The 23,721-nt window shown below is 42.3% G+C and overlaps 1 protein-coding gene across 3 annotated transcripts in view; it reads right to left on the bottom strand.

The window, feature by feature from the left end:
- The window catches only part of RNF130 (ring finger protein 130), a 151,771-nt gene that overhangs the window by 29,543 nt on the left and 98,507 nt on the right, over positions 1-23,721 (bottom strand). Inside the window, exons 6-9 of one of the 3 annotated variants that reach the window (XM_030824267.1) lie at positions 21,235-21,331; positions 17,625-17,829; positions 14,292-14,385; positions 6,193-6,376 (exon numbers count right to left, since the gene is read on the bottom strand). In XM_030824267.1, the coding sequence (XP_030680127.1) occupies positions 6,361-6,376; positions 14,292-14,385; positions 17,625-17,829; positions 21,235-21,331 (412 nt within the window). In that variant the 3' untranslated portion in view covers positions 6,193-6,360. Of the gene's footprint in view, positions 1-6,192; positions 6,377-14,291; positions 14,386-17,624; positions 17,830-21,234; positions 21,332-23,721 lie in introns of those variants that run through there. The other 2 variants (XM_030824284.1, XM_030824275.1) reach the window with 2 other exon arrangements.

Below are 23,721 nucleotides of genomic sequence, written 5' to 3'. Positions count from 1 at the left end.
CTGTGATGCCAAGGCTGGAGTGCAGTGGTGCAACCATAGCTCACTGTATCCTTGAACTCTTGGGCTCAAGTAATCTTCCTGCCTCCTGAGTAGCTGGGGCTATAAGAACAAGCCACCATGTCCAGCTAGTTTTTAAATTTTTTATAGAGATGGGGTCTTGCTATGTTGCCCCGGCTGAAAATACTCTAGAAAAATACTTAAAAAAAAAGAGACAAAACCATCTGTGTCTCTTGCATTACAAAAGTTTGTCCAAGAAGAGTTTAAAACTCTGAAATACCAGATTAAATTTTAATCTCGAATTTCTTAAATAGTAAACAAACATTATTCAACTTTATACAGTGCTTCTATTTGTAAATCTGACTTCTTAGTTGTGTGAAATTAAATAATTCAAAGCTGTTGTAACTTTAAATTATCCTGAGACTTCAGAGGAATGCGGCTATGCAGCTGAGTCACATGGCACGCAGCTGCAACTTCTGCCTTTTAAAAATTCTGTAAATAATTAAGACCAGACTAAGACCCCTCAGATCACTGCCCCTCCTCAGGGGGCAATCTGTAATCAATCAGATCACTGTAACATACTCACTAGTCTCATGTGGAAAATGGTATAATCTTGCTAAAACTTCTGTCTCTGCCTATATGATACTTTAACTTCTCCAGAGTGGAACACTGATCCCATTTGTTTGAAGCTGCTTTCCTGGGTGGCCATCCTCAAGCTCTGTGCTTGAACAAACTCTATACTTCACGATATTTTCTGAATCTCATTATTTAAGGTTGACAGCTGATAGCATCATGCTTATTAAATAACTTTTTTTTTTTTCTTAAGATAGAGTCTCACTCCATCATCCAGGATGGAGTGAAATGGCACGATCTCAGCTCACTGCAACCTCTACCTCCAGGGTTCAAGCGATTCTCCTGCCTCAGCCTCCCAAGTAGCTGGAATTATAGGCACCTGCCACCATGCCTGGCTAATTTTTGTATTTTTAGTAGATATGGGGTTTTGCCATGTTGGCCAGGCTGGTATCAAATCCCTGGGCTCAAGTGATCCACTCGCCTCAGCCTCCCAAAGTGTTGGGATTACAGGTGTGAGCCACCCCACCCGGCCTAAATAACTGCATTTTGATACTAATTGTATTCCTGGTTTTAGGGACAAAAACACGTTTAAGGTGCACATGCATGCACATGTGCACACAAAATACACCTTCATGGTTACTGAGACCATGATTAAATTATGAAAAATTAATAATGTCTGTTAAAGTTCAAAGTCACAAACAGGTTCAAATTTCAATGGCAGATGACAAATGTTCCCTAAGACTGATGGTAAGTCCCAATCTATTAATTCACTCATTTCGCTTCTTAGCTCTTGCAAAAATTCTCTATCTGGCCTTGAACAGCATCTATTTTTTTAAAGTCTTACTTAATACTATGACTGAAATAATGTGAAAAGAAAGCACATTAAGTTAGTAGAAAGAGTAACACTGTCATTAAAAGTCCTACGCCTCCTGATGTACTTCAGCATCTTCTAATGACTGCTGATGAAGGAAAATAATGAATCACTGTTAAATAAGGAGAGAAGGAAAGAAAAAGGAAGAACTGCTTTGATTTCCACTGAGATAAAACCAGGTGGGGAGGAATTATACCATGAGTTTATGAAATACTACCAGAGGAAAAAACTTTTTACTGAGGAAGCTATCAATACAAGAGAGTCCACTCTAGAAAATAAGGCCAAACATGCTCGGCTGAACTCTGGCATTTTGAGTTGGCTGGAGTTGGTTCAGAGGAGGGCCACTGAACCAGGGAATCTCAATGGATAGAGGTGTATGAATAACCAGTTCAGCTTTAAAACATTCTTCAACCCCGTATGCACCTAACAACAGAGTCCCAAACTACATGAAGCAAAACAGAATAAAAGAGAGTAATGTAATTCAACAATACTGAGATAACAATACTCACTTTCAACAATTTCTAGAACTACAGAGAAGAAAAAGAAGCAAATAGAAGATTTGAGCAACACATTAACTAGACCTAACACACATCTACAGAACAGTCTATCCAACAATAGCAGAATATGTACTTTTTTTTTTTTTTTGAGACAGAGTCTTGTTCTGTTGCCCAGGCTGGAGTGCAGTGGCGCGATCTGGGCTCACTGCAAGCTCCACCTCCCAGGTTCACACCGTTCTCCTGCCTCGGCCTCCCAAGTAGCTGGGACTACAGGCAGCCGCCACCACGCCCGGCTAATTTTTTGTATTTTTAGTAGAGACGGGGTTTCACCGGGTTGGCCAGGATGGTCTCGATCAGAATATGTACATTCTTAAGTGCACATGGAACATTCTCCGGGATATACCATGTTGGGTCATAAGAGAAGCCTTAATAAATTTATGATTGAGATCATACAAAGTATGTTCTCCAACCAATAACTGAATTTAGAATGAAATTGGAAATCTATAACAGAAGGAAATTTGTGAAATTTATGAACACACAGGATTCAAACAACATACTCCTAAATAACCAACGGGCCAAAGAAGGAATAACGGGGAAGCCAGAGACAAAATAAAAGCCACAACATATCAAAATTTACGAACAGGTGAAATAGGACTCAGAGGGAAATTTATAGCTATAAACAACTACATTAAATAAAAAAGACCTCAAATCAATAACATCTTCTACCTTAAAAAAGAAAAAAACTAAACCTAAACCAAGTAGAAGAAAATAATAAAGATTTGAGTAAGGCCAGGTGTGGTGGGCTCAAGCCTGTAATCTTAGCACTTTGGGAGGCTGAGGTAGGAGGATTGTTGGAGCCAGGGAGTTCAAGGCTGCAGTGGGCTGAGATTGTGCCACTGCACTCCAGCCTGGGTGATAGAGCGAGACATCTCAAAAACAAAACAAAAAAACAAGATTTGAGTAAAAATTAATGACATAGAGAATAGAAGAGAAAAAATCAATAAAACAAAAAAGGATAAATTCCTAGAAAGATACAAAGACTCAAACTGTCTCAACTATAAATAAAAAACCTGAATAGCCCTCTAAGTGAGGAGAGAATGAGTTGGTAATCAAAAAACTTCCTACAAAGAGAAGTCCAGGACCAGATGGCTTCCAAATATCTAAAGAAGAATTAACACAATTCTTCTTAAGATCTTCCAAAAAACAGAAGAGGAAAGAACACTTCATAATTGTTTATATGATGCCAGCATTACGATAATACCAAGGTCAGATAAGGACACGATAAGAATTAATTACATACCAATATCCCTTATAAATATAGATGCAAAAATCCTCAGCAAAATACTAACAAACTAAATCTAGCAAACGTAAAAAGGATTGTACATTATGACCAAGCGGGATTTGTCCCAAGATTGGTTCAATGTCAGAAAATCAATGCAATACACCATATTCATAGGATAGAATAGAATAAAGGGCAAACTCACATGATCATCTCAATAGACACAAAGCTTCCGACAGAATCAAAAACTGTTTCATGATAAAAACGTTCAATAAGCTAGAAATAGAAGGTAACTTTCTCAACTTGATAAAGGGTATCTAATCTATAGTCTTAATAGCTAACTTCATAATCAGTGGTGACAGATGGAAAGCTTTTCCCTACGAGATCACAACAACACGTGGATGTCTGTTTGCACCATTTCTATTCAACAATCTAATATTTGAGGTTCTAGCCAGAACAATTAAGCATGAGGATAAAATAAATACGCATCCAGATTGGAAAGGAAGAAGAAAAATGATCTCTATGTGCAGATGACATGATCTTGTAGACAGAAAAGCCCAAGGAATCCACAAAAAAATATGAGAACTAATAAATGAGTTCGGCACTGTTGTAGGATAAAAGATCAATGTACAAAAATTAATCATAGTTCTACAGAAATTAAACATGTGGAACAATATCCCATGCTCACGACTTGGAAGACAATATTGTTGAGACAGCAATGCTAACTAAAATCATCTACATATTCAGTGCAATCCCTATAAAATCCTACCTTTTTTTTTTTTTTTTACAGAGATTGAAAAGTTGATTCTAAAATTCATTGAGAAATGCAAGGGACCCTGAATAAAGAAAACAAACTTGGAAAAGAACAAAGTTGGAGAACTCACACTTCCCAATTTCAAAACTTACTATGAAATCAATGGAAGAATTGAGAGTCCAGAAATAAACTCATACGTCACACTCAATTGATTTTTGACAAGGGTGCCAAGACCATTTAATGGAGGAAAAAAAGTTTCAAACAAATGGCACTGGGAAAACTGAATATCCACATGCAAAAGAATGAAGGTAAGACCCCTACCTTACACCATATACAAATACTAACTCAAAATGGATCATCAAAGACCTAAATGGTAAGAGCAAAGACTATATTGTTCTTAGAAGTCTCTGTGACCTTAAATTAGGTAATACTTTCTTAGACATCTAAAGTACAATCAACCAAAGGAAAAAATAGACATATTCAACTTCATCTAAATTTAAAACTTTATGCTTTGAAAGACACTACCAAGAAAGTGAATAAATAGTTTAGAGAATGGGAGAAAATATTTGCAAATCACCTATCTGATAAAGGCCTAGTATCTAGAACATACAAAGAACTCTTACAACAAAAAACAGTCCAATTTAAAAACGGGTAAAGCACTGGGATAGACATTTCTCCAAAGAAAATAGAAAATGGCCAAAAAGCACATGAAAAGATGCTTTGCATCTTTAGTCACTAGGGTAATGCATGTTAAAAACATGAGACAGCTCCTTCACACCCACTATGACATCTATAAGAAAAAAGACAGGCAGTCACTGGTGTTATGGAGGTTGTGAAGAAACTGCAACCCTCATACACTCTTGGTGAGAATGAAAAACGGTGCAGTTGCTTTGAAGAACATTTTGGCAGTTTCTCAAGAAGTTAAACAGAGTTATAACATAATCCAGCAATTGCAATCCTAGGGACATATCAAAGAGAACTGAAAATATATGTTCAGGCCAAAATTTGTACATGAATGTTCATAGCAACATTATTCATAACAGCCAAACAGTGGAAACAAGTCAAGTGTCCATCAGCGGAACAAAATGTGGTACATCCATACTATGGAGTGTTACTCAGCCACACAAAGAGGTACTGACACACGCTACAACATGTATGAACCGTGAACACATGCTAAGTCAAAGAAGCCAGACACAAAAGGCCACATATTATATGGTTCTATTTACATGAAATGCCCAGAACAGGCAAATCCATAGAAACAATGAGTAGATTTCCAGGTTTCCAGGGCTGGCAGGGGTGTGTAGTTACTGAGTATGAGGTTTTTTTATGGGGTGATGAAAATGTTCTGGAATCTGATAGTGGTGATGGTTACACAACTGTGTGACTATACTAAAAACTACGGAAATACACACTTTAAACAGGTAATTTTATGGTATGTGAATTATATTTCGATTGCAAAAATCCTTTCAGCTCCTACTGACTTGAGCATGACTACTGGAGTGAACCCCTGTTTTCAACAGGAATATATTCTCACTCCTCAGGTAAGGTGAGGTAGAAGGTTAAGAATTCACTGCAGCAAACACTTAAAAATACTGAAAATCCTTCAAGCATATAATTCAATGTAACAAAATATTTTGAAATTCTCATCAGTAAAGCAAAAATATTTCATTGGCACATGTAAAATTGCTCTCACCCTACTTTTTTGAGTTTGCTGTTTTTAAAAGAATACAAAGTAGGTAAAAAAAAAATCTCAGACACATAATTTATTACTAATTAGATGTGGTTTGGAAAATCATTTTTACACTCATTCCTTCATTCCACAAATATTTATTGAGCACTTACTATGTGCAAAGCACTCTGCTGGGTGCAGAGGCACAGTGGGGAGCAAATGTTACAAGTCCCTGCTGCTGGGGGTGCTGAAGCTCTGGTGGAGGCTGATCAACCACAAAGAAGAAATTATCAGAGTGAATGTCCACCTTGAAGAATGAGTAAATCAACTGACCACCCTAAGCAGCATCACCAGCAGGATGCCCCGCTCTTGCGCCCTATGTGGGTAAGAGCCAATGTGAAGACACCAATAGTAAGTGTCAATCCCTGTTCCTCTCATGGGAACCAGGAGCACATTCTGTCTCTGAAACACAAACAAATGCAATCTGGGTCCGCGGGCTCCAAATAGCCCTCAAAACACAGGTCTGGTTAATAAGACTCAACAGCACAGACTTTTTATTATTTATTTCTTTTAATACAAAGCTTTGGCATTAGCAATTTTATGAAAAAATAAAATGTACTAAAAATAAATGCTTGTGTGGCATGATTGGTAAATGATGCACAAAAATAGGTTCTTTTTTCCTTCAAGGCAAAATCAGTCAGAAAGCAGGTTTTTTCTTCTTCAAAACCATTCTACCCTATGGAATAAAAGGAAAAAAGAGGTCATAAATTAGTTAAAGAGTAGTCAAATGTTTAAAATAACAGAGAAGTGACCCTAACTGAAGGGTGGCCTGGCTGTCCCCAGCTAGTTCCTAACCCCTCTGGTAAGGCCAGGAAGCCATTAAGTGTTTTCCCAAAATCAGCAGTTTCAGATCTGCAGTTGACTGACTCATCCATCTTAGAGGTGCTTTAATACGCCCAAAAGGATGAAGGAAAAGGTCAGGCCCATGGCGTGTTGTTTAAATACACAGGGACGATTATCACACAATTTATAATTTTTCCTGGTTTAAACACATGTTCTGAATGCTGAGGGTGCTGAAATCTGTAGCTGTTGTCTTTAAAAAATGCTCCTCTTACCCCTCAAACAAGAATGTCCTTACTTATTTTGAAGTGACAGGGATGTATTGCTGTCTCACAGGAATCCTCCAGACCTTGTGTATGTGTGTTTCTGTCCTTGTATCAGGTGTAAAAAGAGCCTATGACCTTTTGACAAGCCCCCGAGCTGCCCCAGCTCCTGCTGCCCTCTCTGTAGCCCTGTGCTGTGGGGCTGCCCTGGCTTTCTGATGCCTTGGACTCCTGCTCATTTCCAGGGTCCCCAAATCAGGCTGTTAGTGTTGATCTTTTTCTTTCTGCTGAGCTCCAGATCTCGGCTTCAAATCATATAAGCTTTGGTTATTACACAACTCTCAGCAACTCTTGATTTCAGCTCCTGCTTGCCACCCTGACTTGCCCCTTCAACTCCCTATTTTTACCTCATCTATCTTCCTGCCTCCATGCCCTACCACAGCAAGCAACTTTGCAGCCACTAGGAGTAACTCTCTGCTGAAACGCCTTAGAGCCCATTACCAGCTCTTTACAAGAATCAAGTCCAAATTCTGTCTCCTGCCTACTGCCACCATCACCTACAGCAGACACGCCAAACCACACAGCTCGCTGATCCACCATCACCTACAGCAGACACGCCAAACCACACAGCTCGCTGATCCACCATCACCTACAGCAGACACAGCAAACCACACACTCCTGATCCACCATCACCTACAGCAGACACACCAAACCACACAGCTCGCTGATCCACCGTCACCACCCCCCCCCCACCGTCACCTACAGCAGACACAGCAAACCACACAACTCGCTGATCCACCGTCACCTGTAGTAGACACAGCAAACCACACAACTCGCTGATCCACCATCACCTGTAGTAGACACAGCAAACCACACAGCTCCACCATCACCTGTAGTAGACACAGCAAACCACACAGCTCGCTGATCCACCATCACCTGTAGTAGACACAGCAAACCACACAACTCGCTGATCCACCATCACCTATAGCAGACACACCAAACCACACAGCTCGCTGACCCTGCTCTGTGCAGCCCTCACTGTGTGCCCTAATTATGCCCAGGCTGGTTCCTAAGTCACTCTTCCACGCAGCCTTTCCAGCTCCCCCAAAGGTAAAGCAGCAGCTCCGTAGGCATGACCCAGAAGGGCCTTTGAGTACTCCCTCACTCTCCAGCCACATCAGTACGCACATGAGGGCATAGCCCTGAGCTCCGGTGGAGCCAGACCAGGTCTCCATCAGCTTCGGCACTGCGAGCCCAGTGCTTGGCACAAGCCCGGGAGCCTACTTGGGAAACAGCATCTCAATGAATGAGGGGGCGCTGTCAACTTTTTTGAAAAACCTCTGGTATAAAGGATATTCACAACTTCACATAAAGCTCTGTACCTTATTATTTCTTGTAGTTCCTATTGAAGGTAACACATTTTCTAATATTTCCTCAGAAAAACTGGATATTAGATATAAAGACTTTTTAGGGGTAATTAAGTTTTTAAATCTACTTTATCTTGTTGCCTCTTCAAGAAATTATAGGCTGGGCATGGTGGCTCACGCCTGTAATCCCAGCACTTTGGGAGGCTGAGGCGGGTGGGTCACCTGGGGTCAGGAGTTTGAGACCAGCCTGGCCCACATGGCGAAACCCCGTCTCTACTAAAAATGCAAAAATTAGCCAGGGGTGTTGGCAGGCGCCTCTAGTCCTAGCTACTCGGGAAGCTGAGACAGAAGAACTGCTTCAACCTGGGAGGCAAAGTTGCAGTGAGCCGAGATCCCACCACTGTATTCCAGCCTGGGTGACGGAGCAAGACTCTGTCTCAAATAAATAAATAAAATAAAGCAAAATAATAACCACTGCCAAAGAGAGCAGAGAAGTGCCAAGTTCCCACTGCCTTTAATACTCATGTTGCAACTGCATTTTTAGGAAACCAAATTTGTCTCCTTCAACCACATTATTTGGCACTATCCTCCTCTCTGAAGTAGTCAAATGCAAGCAGTTCAAAGGAAAAGGTTGGAACCAGAGGTGCTGGGTTTGAATTCCAGTGGCCTTCTTCCTATGGCATCCCTCCGGAGTCACTCAATCCCTCGAAGCCCTAATTTATTCTTTTGTGTATATATATCTCACACTCAGATTGGCTACAAGGAGAATAAATACTAAGAGAAAGAAGAGGATCCACTATCCAGCAATACACCTCAAGCAGAGGTTAATTTTAAATCTTTTCTGGAATTGTGACAAGATAGGCTGTGTGAGCAAAAGGTTATCAGGTTGAGAACTAAAAATTCAAAATCTTTTAGACAAGTGTTTCTCAAACTAAAGCATACAACCTATTAATGGTTATAAAATCAATTTAGGAGTTAACGAGTAATATTAACAACAAGGCACAGGATTGACTACATCAGAGAATACTGCATGCAGTCAGGGAAGTGTCTGTGAAATTTGTTTCAGTTACATATGGGAGTACTGGGTCACAACACAAAATGTATCTCTTACAGCAGGAGATGGTTTTTTAAAAGTCCGAAAAACGCTGCTTTTGATACTTAAGGTTCTAAAGGAGGTAACTGAAAAACAACCCAACACCTCTCCTCGGCCTCTGACCCCTCCTAGGAACAATCCAAGAGGGACCCTCGGCACAGGACGAGTCTTAGAGCCCTCTATCTGACCTGAGGTCGGCCTGTGAACAGCTCTATACTGTAGCTTCTGTCTGAAGAATCAGGTCCTGGTGCAGGCTGGCTAGCTTTCAAAGTGTCCCGTGTTTTGGACGGACAATTTTAACTACTACAAAGTTGTTTCTTTCTTTTTTTTCTTTTTTTTTTGAGACAAGAGTTTCACTCTGGTCACCCAGGCTGGAGTGCAATGGGGCGATCTCGGCTCACTGCAACCTTCGCCTCCCAGGTTCAAGTGATTCTCCTGCCTCAGCCTTAGCTGGGATTACAGGTACCTGCCACCACACCCGGCTAATTTTCATATTTTTAGTAGAGATGGGGTTGCACTGTGTTGGCTAGGCTTGTCTTGAACTCCTGACCTCAGGTGATCTGCCCGCCTCAGCCTCCCAAAGTACTGGGATTACAGGCGTGAGCCACCCCGCCAGGCCACAAAGTTCTTTCTTATATCAAGTGGAAATCTGCCTCCCTGTAGAAATCGCCAGAGCTCCAGAAACACAGAGTAAGCATCACTCTGTATGCACTGGTTAGTCAACATGAGGCTCTTCTGAGTATTAAACCAGGCAATACGGGTAAAAGAGACCAGTGCAGGACTAACATCTTGGTAGGCATTCAATAAACAGTAGTTATTCTCATCTTTGTTATTCTCATCTTTAAGAGTCCTTCAAACACCTGGAAACAGCTCTCATCTTACCCGGTCCCCTCTCTTCCAAACCAAGCATCCCCAAGACATGAAATAATTAAATTTTCAGACCCTTTTATGTTGAGTGTGCTAGTTTCTCAATATTCCTTTTTAAGAGTACTAAGCACTCACGTCTGTAATCCCAGCACTTTGGGAGGCCGAGACGGGTGGATCACAAGGTCAGGAGTTCAAGACCAGCCTGGCCAAGATACTGAAACCCCATCTCTACTAAAAATACAAAAAAATTAGCCGGGCGTGGTGGCGGGTGCCTGTAATCCCAGCTACTCAGAAGGCTGAGGCAGATAATTGCTTGAACCCGGGAGGTGGAGGTTGTGGTGAGCTGAGATGGCGCCACTGCACTCCAGCCTAGGTAACAGAGCGAGACTCCATCTCAAAAAAAAAAAAAAAAAAAGAGTACTGAGCAAAATAATTCAGAAATACTGAGAGTAAAATAGAAACATCACTCTTTTTGTATAAATAAAGGAGTTTATATACATAAATTTCTACTACTACACTAAGAGGAGGATTACCGGGAGCTTCCTGGTGGACCTGCTACAAGAAGCCAGGGCTTCCTGATCTCAGGTTATGCCACTGGATCATTTGCTCTAGTTATTTTGTCACCTTTACCACTTCAGATTCCTTTCCCCATGCCAAGATTTTTCTGAATCTTGAATAATGAGCTACCGTTCTCTGCAAATCTTAGAACATAATTTCTATGAATCAGAATCTAGCAACGGGAAAAGGGCTCTAGGGGATACCTAGTCATGCCTCCCATTAAACTTAAAATCTCTACTACATATTTGTATATGTTCCTCAAATAAAATTAATAAAAATATTTATTTTTCTTATTTTGAGGGAAAACTAGAGTGACACAAATATCAGTTGGTAAATGTTGACATTTCACAAGGTTTATATGAACAGCCAAGTAGAGCAGAAGACCTCTTTTGGGAATTGAAATTCAGTAACCTCGCTTACCTAGGTACTAAGAAACCAAGGTATGAGAAGCCAATATGTAAATATATTTACCTTGCATTTATTCGTTTCTTTGACTACCATCCTGTTTATATTTGCAAAGTTTCAAAATTTACCAGATCTGTTTGCAGTGTCAAAAAAATTTAATGTATAATCAGTCGCAGTACTACATAAATAGTATTTCACCGTAACAGTAGGGCAGTGACTCCAAACACATGGGCTTTTTGATGGACTTCTGATTGAAGCCAACAGCACCAAGCCCTTGGTAAGTGCACCGAGCATGGTGAGGGAGGGATGGGGGCTTGCACCCCTTGTGGGGATCCTCCTTGTGTAGTTAGCAACCCACCCATGACAGGGGACCCCGGACCACCTGGGTCCCACACACTGCCCTTACATCTTGCCCACAGGGTTTCAACAGTGAGTAGACAGGGTCAAGGACTTGCTCGAATAGTAATACACAAGAACAGTGACTAGTAACACTGCCAGAAAGGTAAACTATTCTAGTAGGCATATGCACAGAGGTACAGAGTTTAGTATCAATTTTCGGACGGTCATTAAAATGCCAAGAGATGAAATCTATTTATATATGACTATCTTACAAATGGATGAGGTTACCCAGAAAATTAAGCCAGGGCAATTAAGGTGAAAAAAAAAATCTTATTTTGGTTGTAAGTTTATTGGTAGATAAAGGCAAAAACAGAAATAAAATAGATGTTGAAAAATTCATTAATAAAGAATAATTACAAATTTATTTGCTAAAGTAAACTTTTCTCTGGAATAAAATCAGTAGGCATTTTTCATTGATATGTTTGAGAAAAAGACACTGGGTAAGAGTACTATTATCTTTCCTATCATCTGCCACAATAAAAACTGCCTTTAAAAAGATTAAGTAATTCATGCTTACTGTTAAAAAAAAAAACACAACACATAAAAGCACAAATTGAAGAAGACGTTGCCCCAGATTCTAAAGTAAGATAACCACCATTCATATTCTGGTGACCATCCTTGATTGTATCCACATGTGTGCATACACAACACGCACACACACACACTCTCTCTCCATTTTTCTCTCTAAATGGGATCGTGGATATTGTCCTTCAGTGGTTTTGACTGAAGGCACAGAAATAATAACCAAATGAGCAACTGTGAAATCAACCCTCTACAACTGCTAATGGGAGAAGGGTTGAACTAAGGCACGGATCTAAGATCCATGACTTAGATTCTGAGTCATGCAGGCATTCAGGCATGGAACTAAAATATTATGGCCCAGATACTATGATTTCTAATAGGCAACATGTCTGCTGAGCACTCTCATTTTAATCTGATGCATGAATTGAACATCAGACAGATTCTGAGTGGCAGTCAGGTGACTATTAAACTACCCAGTAATTCCCAGAAAGTGCCTAGTGTAATTATTTGCTTGTACTGGTTATCACTCATTTGTGAACTTTTTAAGAAGTAGGCTTGTATTACTATCTTGCCTGATGGGTTAGCATGGGAGTAAGCAAAAGAGGTGGTTGTGGGTGAAATAAGCGTTTCCCTCTAAAATTAGGTTTGAATCATAGCTACTCACAGAGCTACTATGGTTCTGTGTCCTATTTCATGGAAGAAATTAAATTCACTTCCCAGACAATAAAGGCAGATGGTCATCTGACTCACAGAACTTCAATGGCACTGCAGTGGCATTGGCTTGGCTAACATTTATTGAGCACTTCTTATGTACCAGGCACTGTGCTAAGCATTTTATAGGCTGATTCTCATAACAACCCTGCGATATGGTCCTAGCATTATCTGTTTATGAATGACTACAAGGAGCTTCAAATAAATGTAACTGCCCAGGTCTTACAACTGAAAAATGGAGGAGCTGAGAGTCAAATCCAGGTGTGTGTGACCTAGAGTCTAAGGAATTAGGTGCGCCATGCTGAAGGAAAACTGCATGGGTGGCCAACAGCAGCGGCTAGTGGTTCACCTGCTGGATGAGGTGCAGTGCTCCTCTGAAGGCTGGGGAATGCCACCCGACCCTGACATCTGTGAGCCCCAACATGTATGGCTCACAGATGCCAGCGGGCACTTCTTGCAAGTATCTAGGCCGCAGATCAGGTTAGATCGAATAACACATGCCACTGCAAGTGGAGGCCACTTGCCCATTGTTTCTATAGCCAGACAATGGGCAGTCAATTAAATCAACTGCATGAGGTAATCAGTTTGGTTATTACTCATCAATTAAAGTATCAGGACATAATTGCATATGGAGATCACGTGAATTCCACCCAAACCAATCTAGGTTCAAATGTGGGCAGGGCTCCAGGGTTGCTTTCATCTCTAATTAGTTTTCATGAATATCAGTAAAAGAAAGGACTGAATGATATCCTCAGTAAATGTCCAAAATTTAGAACAAAACAAAACAAAGCAAAAATAAACAAACCCTTTCTATACCTTATCTCTATGGAAAGCTACTCTTGGAACAGCATTGGATCAAAATGGACCAGAACAGTCATCTAGCCCAATCCTCCATCCTCTGAAAACACCTCACTACAGCACCCCTGACAAGTGACATCCAGCCTCTGCCTGCCTTCCCAGTCCTGGGCGTGCCCTGCAGCAAACCATCCTGCCACTAACCAACCTCACCGACAGATGTCCTTCCTTTGACTGGGGTGAAGCCTGCAGTCATGGAGCCTGCTCTCTGGTCGCCATTTTGCTCATGGAGACAGCGCTCAGACTTATCTTCTCTTCCTCCTCACAGCTGTCCTAACATCTGGAAACAGCGGGTCTTTTACATTGCTTCTTTCCTGCAGGCCAACTACCCAAGGCACTGGTCCTGACCACAGGCATGGCTGCCAGGGCTTCCCCAGAAGCTAGACACGCAAGGCTCCAGATGTGTGTGAGGAACGCAAAGTGGGCTCTTCCCGTCAGCGATGAGGACACTGGCAGCCTTTTGCACTCTAAGACTATACTGTTCCTTTGCCATTTGTGCTACACTGCTGATTCATTCCAAGCCTGTGGCTAATGAAAACCTCTGGATCTTTTCTCAAATGGGCTGCTCTTGTTGAATAAGATGAATTCCCAATCTGTGTTACTGACTAAAAATATATGCTCATGAAATAAAAGTATGTTGCTAGACATGATCCCATCAGGATCAGCGTGAAACTGGTGGAAAGCCAGTTCTCACCATCTTCATGAAAACTGCTCCATGGGTTTTCTTGGGATCATCTGGCACATGCAATCCAAAAACAATTTGTTACTTACTCATTAGCATTCAAGCTAGCTGTGGCTCTGATGATCATGTAGCAGAGTGTGAGGGCACTGAGGAGGCCAAAACTGGCAATAATAAACCATTCTTCTGTTGACAAAGGAAAGGGAGGAAATCACTCTGGGGAGAAGGTTTAAGTCAAATCGATGCCAACATTTCCCTCAAATGCAACGAAGCAGACGTCAACGGAGGTGTAAGCCAAGATTGGCCCAAGGAAGTGAAGCAGGAGGTTTGCCAGAGAGCTACTAACTGGAGAAGGTTAGTGGAAGTACTGGTGAAAGCTGCAAGGGAGAAAGGAAAGCACGGCCCAACCATTTCTTCCATTTAGGTCCTGAGGTCTGTGAGGAGTGTAGCCACCAAAAAGTGTGTGGTGAAAATATGTATATAAAATTGCACATGGACACAGATTTTTTTCATTGTTAATGTAAATGACAGTAAAGTAGACTAAGCGTATTTATAACCTTCTTTCCTTCTTCATTCTGTCATTTCTGCAGGGCCTTCATTCTTAGTCAAAGGCTGAGGAGCACGGAGCAGCAGTTCTCCAGGTCCTGTGGGTGCTCCCAGCCGTCTGCGAGCCGGCCTCCCACGGCATCCACGGCTACATTCTTCTCTCTTATGCATGGGCTTACTTAGGATATTTAGGGAGTAAAACGGACATCTCACTGTTGTCTCAAGAAAGTAGAAACTACTCTTCCCAACCCCACTGCCGAGGGGCAGCACTGGCTGTTCGGGCTGTGACAAGCAGGAGTAGGAGGGGCGGGCGACTGACCGGGTACTTGGCCACCACGGAGCTGAAAACCTCTGGTGCTTACGACAATAAGGATGTTTATCTCGCCTGTCTCTCTCTCCACCCAGATATTCTCCCTTACCTTTTCAGAGCCTATGTTGTCAAGGTAACATTTTAAAAACAGTATTTATTGAGAACCTCGAACACAACCGAAGAACCAATCTCACTTGCTAAAAAGTCTTAACTATAAAATATTTCTTCGAGTATACACTGACTAGGGCTGTTTTAACAAAATGTCATACAATAAAATTACCTATATATCTGCAAGAAGGCAGAGAGAACTACTTACACATGGACTGCCAAATGTTTTATGCACACGCTGTATATAACACGTGTGTTTCTCAATCTGGGTTCCACAAATCCTAACCCTGCATGGAAAATTGTGTGTGCATAGGCATTTTTCTAGAAAACATACTTCTGTTAGATTTTAAAGGTGGTGACTTTCAAAAGGTCACGCAGCACTGTCCTGGGGACTTCGGTCCGGAGAGTGCTCTACCACCTTAGCTTATGTTATTAAAATGCTTAGTAAACCCCTACCTTTTAGACATCAGTGCAGCCACTGCCTCTCAAATTACAAACTTCCTCATCAGTAGATTGAAGCTTTTTATGTAATCAGCATGACCATTTAAGAACACGTATAAAACCCACCATTTTTACCTGTAATGTTTTAAGTTAGGGAAAATGTATATGGCATTTAAAAAAAACAAGAGCCGAATGTCATCACCATCAAGGAACTTAACACAGTATCCTCTTTTTCCTTCTTGGAGCCTTTTATATGATATGCAGACTACCTTGGAGAACTTCATCACATCTATGTTTCCAAATTCTGAGTATACCATCCCATATTTGCATGTCTTTGTGTGTGTGTGTGTGTGTGTGTGTGTGTGTGTGTGTGTGTGTGTGATTGCAATCTTAAAAACTAGTAACAAAAGGAAGTAAACACCATCATAAAACACCCAATATGCTGGTGGCATTTCCACAGTGCCCCCCTGCAGCAGGCCTGGCTACCTCTGCCCCCAGTGCCTACTTAGCACAGTGCCTTGCACAGTGGGTGCCAGCTGGATGCACTGTGGTTGCTATGGTGCTACAGGGCTTCGGAGGGAAAGCAGAGGTAGCTGTGGTTTAGTTCAATCACATGAATTTTATCTATTAACATCATGTGTAAATTCTGCTAAAGGTGACTAATTTGGTATATGAAGTAATCTTTTTTATCATCAAAGCATAAGATTTTGAAAGGACATTTCTACATAAAATATAACAGGATCAGTACTTAATGTAGTAAGTAGTAGGTGCTCAATAAATGTTTGATCAATGAAGGACCTGAAAAACTCACTAATAAACCAACAACCTTTGTGTCCTTTATTACTACTCAATCAAGTTTTAAAACTGTAGACCATAAAACCTCAACGCCAAAGTAAGAAAACCATGAAAGGCTATTAAACGAATCATTGAGAGATGGTGAGAAATGAGCCAAACTACACTCAAAGCACAGCTTTCCCTATTGCATAACTGAATGAAGGCTCCCTGAGTTTACACAGATGACAGAATACAACCTGGGGAATCATTTTCTAATAATAATGTCTGGTTGGTTAAAAACATGAATACTTTGACTGAACAGACCACACAAGTCTTAACATGTGAGGAGAAACATTTTGCAACAGTGTCATCCATTTCACCGACTCCCAGACTGGAGTGGGGTCCCACGAGCCTCAGGGCATGATGCGCTAGGCAAGCAGCAGCAGGTGCTGGGAAAGGCGACAGCAGAGCAGCGACCAGGAAGATGGGTGAAAGGTTGTTAGATGAAAGTAACAGGTAAAGAATGGAAGTGAAGAGAAGAGCTGGCTTGTTGAGGGCTGAATGTCTATGATGCCCCCACACACGCTGTCGGCTCACTCACACTGTCCTGAGGTACCGCCATCAAAACACTCAGCATTTCTCTCCTGCCAGTCGACAGTGCAATGTGAAGACGTTCATAACTAGCTCACGGCATTTTTTTTCAGGCAGATTGTCCTTTGGCTTTTCTCCTACCTCATGTACAATACCAAAGAGTTAAGTGCCAAGAGACCAAACTTCCATAAAAGATGTAAAATAAAGTGCGCAACAGGCTGTGTTCCAAGAACGGTGAATTTTTAGGTTCAAATTCCAGATGAATTTCCCACTAAGTAGCCTGTAGCCCCGGAGGTGGAGAGCACCAGCGCTCACAGCATCCTGGGGCCTATGTCACCTTCCAGCATCTCCCTTTAAATGCCTGTTTGTAACGCAATGATTTCAAAACAAGGTTTATAAAATAGCGACTAAGATAGACCTCTGAACAGCTACTCATCAAATGCAGCTATTCCTATTAATTATACAAACACACACCAGCTACTTATCAGAAATAAAGTTTCATTCTTCCAAATACCTGTTTTAACAGCAACACATATCACTTTCTTGGCTACAGTCTGTGTTGCAGGCTGAGGCGAGTGCCTTGACTCTCCTGATGGTCCCGAATGCCCACATAGGCAGCCACATGCCCTGTGCCTGAGCGGAGGCCCCCACTTACTTGTTACTGCAATGTTGATTTCTCCTGTTCTCGGAGTGAGCTCCCCGTCCTGAGGAAGAGGCGAGATCCCCGAAGTTCGAAGTGGCTCAAGGCCGAGGGTGTTGTCGCCGGCGAGGTCGCCGAGGGCTGATCTTCGGTTAACAGCTTGGGTTCTGGTGAGCCTTTCCATATCGAATGCTACGTTATCAGTACATGGCAAATTCGGCTGCAAAATATTTCCAGGTTAAAAATAATTGTAAGGAAAACACATCCTTTCATACGATTCTGAAAAAGATTCTAAACTTTGACGCCCTGTTGCAAAGACCTTACCAAGTTCTTTCCCTGTGATGTCCTCTCATTTATCTGCCCACCTACCTACTCCTTCTTCTCTCACCCTAAGAGTTTTTCTTCAAAAGGCACAGAGATCTCTTCTCAGAAATGGTACAAAGGAAAACCAAAATTCATTGCAGATCAGAGAAAACTGGTCATGGCCCACAGGCACAGGGAGTCGTAATCATTAACATAAAGATAGCAAACATCCAGTTTAAAAGAGAAAACTATTACTTTGCTTCATGGTAAATGTCCATGTTGAAGAATCCCAGGTAATAGAAAACACCTCTTTCATCCTACTAACTTCTCTGAAAGCCCCATTTATCTGGTAGTCAGTTTTTAAGTATCGTCTGCCTTTAAACACAAGAAAAGCATAAAACCAAGAGTAGGTCAAAGTTGAAAAGACTTTTGAACTACAAGAAAATGATCTGTTTCAAAACCTAAGCACCTAATCCTGAGGGAGAGGTATAGAGCTGCTTGGGGCCAAAGTCTACCAATTAAAAAGTGAGCACCAAAAGTCTTCCGTTGTAACAATGTGGATATTTGTTTACCTAACAACCTTTGGTTCTCTCAGCTGGTAGGTAGCAGCAGGCAGCACATGAGAAGCATGGCTGGGAAGGGTGGTTGTGAGAAGTTTATGTTTATAGACAGAAGTTTCAGCCAATCAAACCTGGAACTAATGGCTTCCTGGGCAAAAGAACTGTTTCAGGTCATCTCAAAGCCTTATTTAAAAAAGCAAAACACAGTGGACTAAGTGATGCTTAGACTCATACCCAGTTAGAAGAGGTTTTTTTAAGTTCATTACATTTAAGGATCCAATGATAACCGGCAATACATTTTAGAAGGATTTTTGTTATAAACAGAGGAGAAAAGTATTAGCATTTAATATACTTAACAGGCTGGGCGCGGTGGCTAACGCCTATAATCCCAGCACATCAGGGCGGAGGCGGGTGGATCACGAGGTCAGGAGATCGAGACCATCCTGGCTAACATGGTGAAACCCCGTCTCTACTAAAAATACAAAAAATTGGCCGGGTGTGGTGGCGGGTGCCTGTAGTCCCAGCTACTCAGGAGGCTGAGGCAAGAGAATGGCATGAACCCAGGAGGCGGAGCCTGCAGTGAGCCGAGATCGCACCACTGCACTCCAGCCTGGGCGACACAGCGAGACTCTGTCTCAAAACAAACAAACAAACAAAAAAAACCTTACCAAACAGACAAAAAAAGAAGGCGGCAGCTAGCGGTAACAGCAGAGGCTAAGTTACTGTTTTTCAAGTTTCTACACTGTTGGCCGGGCATGGTGGCTCAGGCCTGTAATCCCGGCACTGTGAGAGGCCAAGGAGGGCAGATCACTTGAGGTCAGGCGTTTGAGACCAGCCTGGCCAACATGGGGAAACCCCGTCTCTACTAAAAACACAAAAATTAGCTAGGTGTGGTGGTGGGTGCCTATAATCCCAGCTACAAGGGAGGCTGAGGCATGAGAACTGCTTGAACCCGGGAGGTGGAGGTTGCAGTGAGCTGAGATCGCACCACTGCATTCCAGCCTGGGTGACAAAGGGAGACTCTGTCTCAAAAAAAAAAAGAAAGTTTCTACACTGTGCCAGGCATTATGGCAGATGGTCTATGTTAGACCAATCCGAAATGGGGGTGAGTTTGCTCCCTGGGGGACATCTGGCAATGTCTGGAGACATTTCTGACTGTTGTGGCTGTGGTGCTATGCTACTAGCATTTAGACGCTGTTGAACAGTCTACAATGCACAGAACAGCCCTCACAAGAAGGGATCATCCAGTCCACGGTGTCAGTAACGCCTGATACTTTGAGAAATCCCATCACTACTGACATGATCTCTGGAGACAAAGGACAAATGGGGCATTACTGCCCAACTGTATACACTGAAACTGTGTTTGACAGTATACTTAAAATAAGATGACTTCGATCTTCTTTGGGTTGCAAGCTAAAATGAGTTCATCTGTTGGATTAAACTAAACTTTTTGTTCCATAAGGAGATTATTCTCTCATTCTTTTTTGAGACCAAAAACTATGTTATTTTCTGATAAAAGGCATAACTCTGGATATACATGCTTCTCTTAAGCAAGGACTAACCAAGGTCCTTGGTTACTCAAGTCGGTGTTGACCTGGCACCTGCCACGGTTAGACTCTGGCACGCCTGGCGACGGCCCCTGCCAGGCTGTGGTTGTCAACAGTCCTCCTTGGGCTCCAGTCACTGCCTGCCTTCTCTACTTGCAACTTGCCAACCCCCAGGACATCAAAGGCAAACTTCAGGCTAAAGAACATAAGCAATGACATAGTTTTATATTATGCCAAGCACGGAGGAGATTACGACTGGAACACAGTCAACAGCATACAGCCTGCCTTCTAAAAAAGAGAGTGGAATGAAGAAAAATCATGTCCTCTCTTTCTTCATTCCATACTCATCAACCAATAGAAGCGCCCTTTTCAAAGTGGACAATGCCAGGTGTGGTGACTCACGCCTGTAATCCCAGCACTTTGGGAGGCTGAGGCAGGAGGATCACTTGAGGCCAGGAGTTTGAGACCAGCCTGAATAACATCTTGTCTCTTCAAAACATAAAAAAGTGGCCAGGCACGGCAGCTCACGCCTGTAATCCCAGCACTTTGGGAGGCCAAGGCGGGTGGACCACCTGAGGTCAGGAGTTGGAGACCAGCCTGGATAACATGGTGAAACCCTGTCTCTACTAAAAATACAAAAAATTAGCCGGGGGTGGTGGCAGGGACCTGCAATCCCACCTACTTGGAAGGCTGAGGCAGGAGAATCGCTTGAACCTGGGAGGCAGAGGTTACAGTGAGCCAAGATTGTGCCATTGTACTCCAGCCTGGGCAACAAGAGCAAAACTCCCTCTCAAAAAAACAAAAACAAAAAAGTTAGCCAGGCATGGCGGTGTATGCCTGTAGTCCCAGCTACTCAGAAGGTGAGGTGGGAGGACTGCTCGAGCCCAGGAGTTGGAGGCTACAGTAAGCTATGATTGCACCACTACACTCCAGCTTGGGCCACAGAGTGAATCCTTGTCTCTTAAATTTAAAAAAAGAAAAAAAAGGCCTAGTACAGTTATTTACCTTCTCTTCCAGGAGTTCTCTGAGATGGGTTAGATTTCTCAGTAATCTGGAAAAAAGGTCCTGTGGGGCTTACATGGTTACTTGGCAAATATAGCCAGTGTTTTCTTGTGCATCTTAGTCATGCCTCCTATTATGCCAATTATGTTATATTGTATTACACATACATATAATAATATACAAAAGGGATAACAAATAAAATAGGAAACATACCACAATTCCCAGGGCCTTCAATATATTAAGTTTGCACATAGGACAGGTACAGTGTTCACTAAGCCAGGGATCCACGCAGGATTTGTGGAAAACATGCCTATAAAATAATGGAGAGTTATGTCACAAATTACATACCAAGAAACTGATGAGGCCAAAATGGAAAGAAAGGGAATTTTTAGTTAGTCTGTTTTTCCCCCTTTCAGGACATATTTTAAGCCCCAAGAGACAAATATTGGGAATTTATTAAAATATAACTTGCAGAAAATCTCCTGAGCCCAACCTCATATGTACAACACTGTGTGAGAACTGGTAAGTAGGATTTGGTTGTTTGGACCTTTTATTTTACCAAATTCCAAAAAGGACTAATGGAAACTTAGAAAATTTATTAAGGATGAAAATAATCGCACCTTATAAACCAGTTATGCTTTCTACAATAGCTAACATAGAAAAATGGAATTTCAAAAAGATATTAAATCATGGCTAAGTGAAAAGAGTTCTCTGTACAGTTATTAGTTTTATGGAACCCTGTTTGAATGTCATTTAAAACATCATTTTTAAAAACTTCTAAGCAATTTATGTTGAATGTTTATAAAAGCTACAGGGAAGTTGAAACTATTTTAAGGGGTAAACTGTGCCTAGATTCAAGGAACACTCAGCAATTTTAAGCTGAAATGTTAAAGGGGGAGGGAGGATGGGTGATTTTCTCTCTTATTTAGGAAAGTAGAAAGTCACATCCTTGTGACTGGAAATAAGTCAGTCACAGAGGGTTTTGCATTCTTATAAAAAGGAACTTGTGCCCTCTGGAAGGGAAGAAAGACTGCAGGAGCTGCAGAAATTACTTCTCAAACTCTAGCACCCGGCCCAGCAGCCTTCTGAAGCTCCAGAGTCCTGGCCAAACAGGGAGAAAGTGGGTGGCAGGACAGACGTTCAGGGCAGCTTTGGAAGAAACACTAATCTGAGTTTGGGATAAGATAAAATAAATTTTTGTTTGTTTTTGAGATGGAGTCTCGCTCTGTCGCCCAGGCTGGAGTGCAGTGGTGCAATCTTGGCTCACTGCAAGCTCCGCCTCCTGGGCTCACGCCATTCTCCTGACTCAGCCTCACGAGTAGCTGGGACTACAGGCGCCCGCCACCACCACACCTGGCCAATTTTTTGTATTTTTAGTAGAGACGGGGTTTCACCGTGTTAGCCAGGATGGTCTCGATCTCCTGACCTCATGATCCGCCCACCTCGGCCTCCCAAAGTGCTGGGATTACAGACACAAGCTACCACACCCAGCCAAGATAAAATTTTTAAGTAAGATGCCAAATTGAATCATGGTATATACCTTTACAACTCTGATTATCAATTTCTAAGTTAATGTTATTTATAGCTGTTTAAAAATGCAGTTTTGATTTATAGAAAGAAGTCTAGAGAACTCAGTTTCTGTTGGGATCTGGAACAAACATTCACGCTGACAACTTCGGCCTCAACAATATACACACACGTCTGCCTATCACTGTTTGATGGCTTTATACACACTTCTTTGGGGACAAGAGTAAAGATCTTGAAGAATGAATTTATCAATCTAGTCTTAAATTCACAGACAATGAAATAACCAGAACCATCACCGCTGAAGGCATTTATTTAAACCTTAAAGCTTTCACTTAAGGGCTGGAGACCCACCAAACCATAGGTAAGCCCCAGATACATTCAGTACACCTAAGGCATTATGTCTTGTTACTCATAGCCTGCGTGTGTGGAGCGGTTCCTTACTCCAGGGTGTCCCCAGGGCCAGCTGGACTTTCCAGCAGGGTCAACTGCACTAATGCTGGCTGCTGACCAGCAAAGACCACAACAGGCTTCTTAACCCTTTTGGGGGATACAAACTCCCTTAGATCTGACAGAAGTTACAGAACCTCCCTCTAAAAAGTCACAGGGACGCAAATGCCTAGTACCTTGCATACACTTTCAGGAGGGGTACGGACCTGTACACTGGGTTAGCGCTATGGTGGGGTGGCCGGGAAGGTGCTGCAGGTCAGGCCTACACAGGGTGGATGATGGGACTTGGCTGACAGGTAATGGAAGAGATATGATGCTGTGACCTCTGATCGGGGCTCTGGTGCAGGAATGGGAGGTATCCCGCTGGGGGTCGGGGGAGGCCTAGGTGCCGTGACTTCTGATCAGGGCTCTGGTGCGGGAGTGAGAGGTATCCAGATGAGGGTGGGGGGTGGCTGGGCTTGCTGAACTGTTGGTGGAGACCTGGTAAAGCCGCAGCAGCCACCTGGGGGGATGGAGGTGTGGCTCTGGTGCTCCCTACTGGGGCCAGTTTTTGCTTTTCCCTTTTCTTATTGTCCTGTCTTTCTTTTCTCTTACTATTCAGAAAAAACCAAATCGTATAATCCTCGTATTTCATTTTTAAAGCTGCATGAGTTCAGTGTTCTCTGCCTGTTTCTTTAACCTGAAATTAGTTATAAATATGTTTGGGTTCTTGAGTAACTGCTTCCT

This window comes from Nomascus leucogenys, chromosome 2 (genome assembly GCF_006542625.1).
Source record: "Nomascus leucogenys isolate Asia chromosome 2, Asia_NLE_v1, whole genome shotgun sequence".
NCBI classification, from domain to species: domain Eukaryota; kingdom Metazoa; phylum Chordata; class Mammalia; order Primates; family Hylobatidae; genus Nomascus; species Nomascus leucogenys.
Note: the sequence above shows the minus strand (reverse complement) of the source record. Positions and strands in the feature narration are given on the sequence as shown.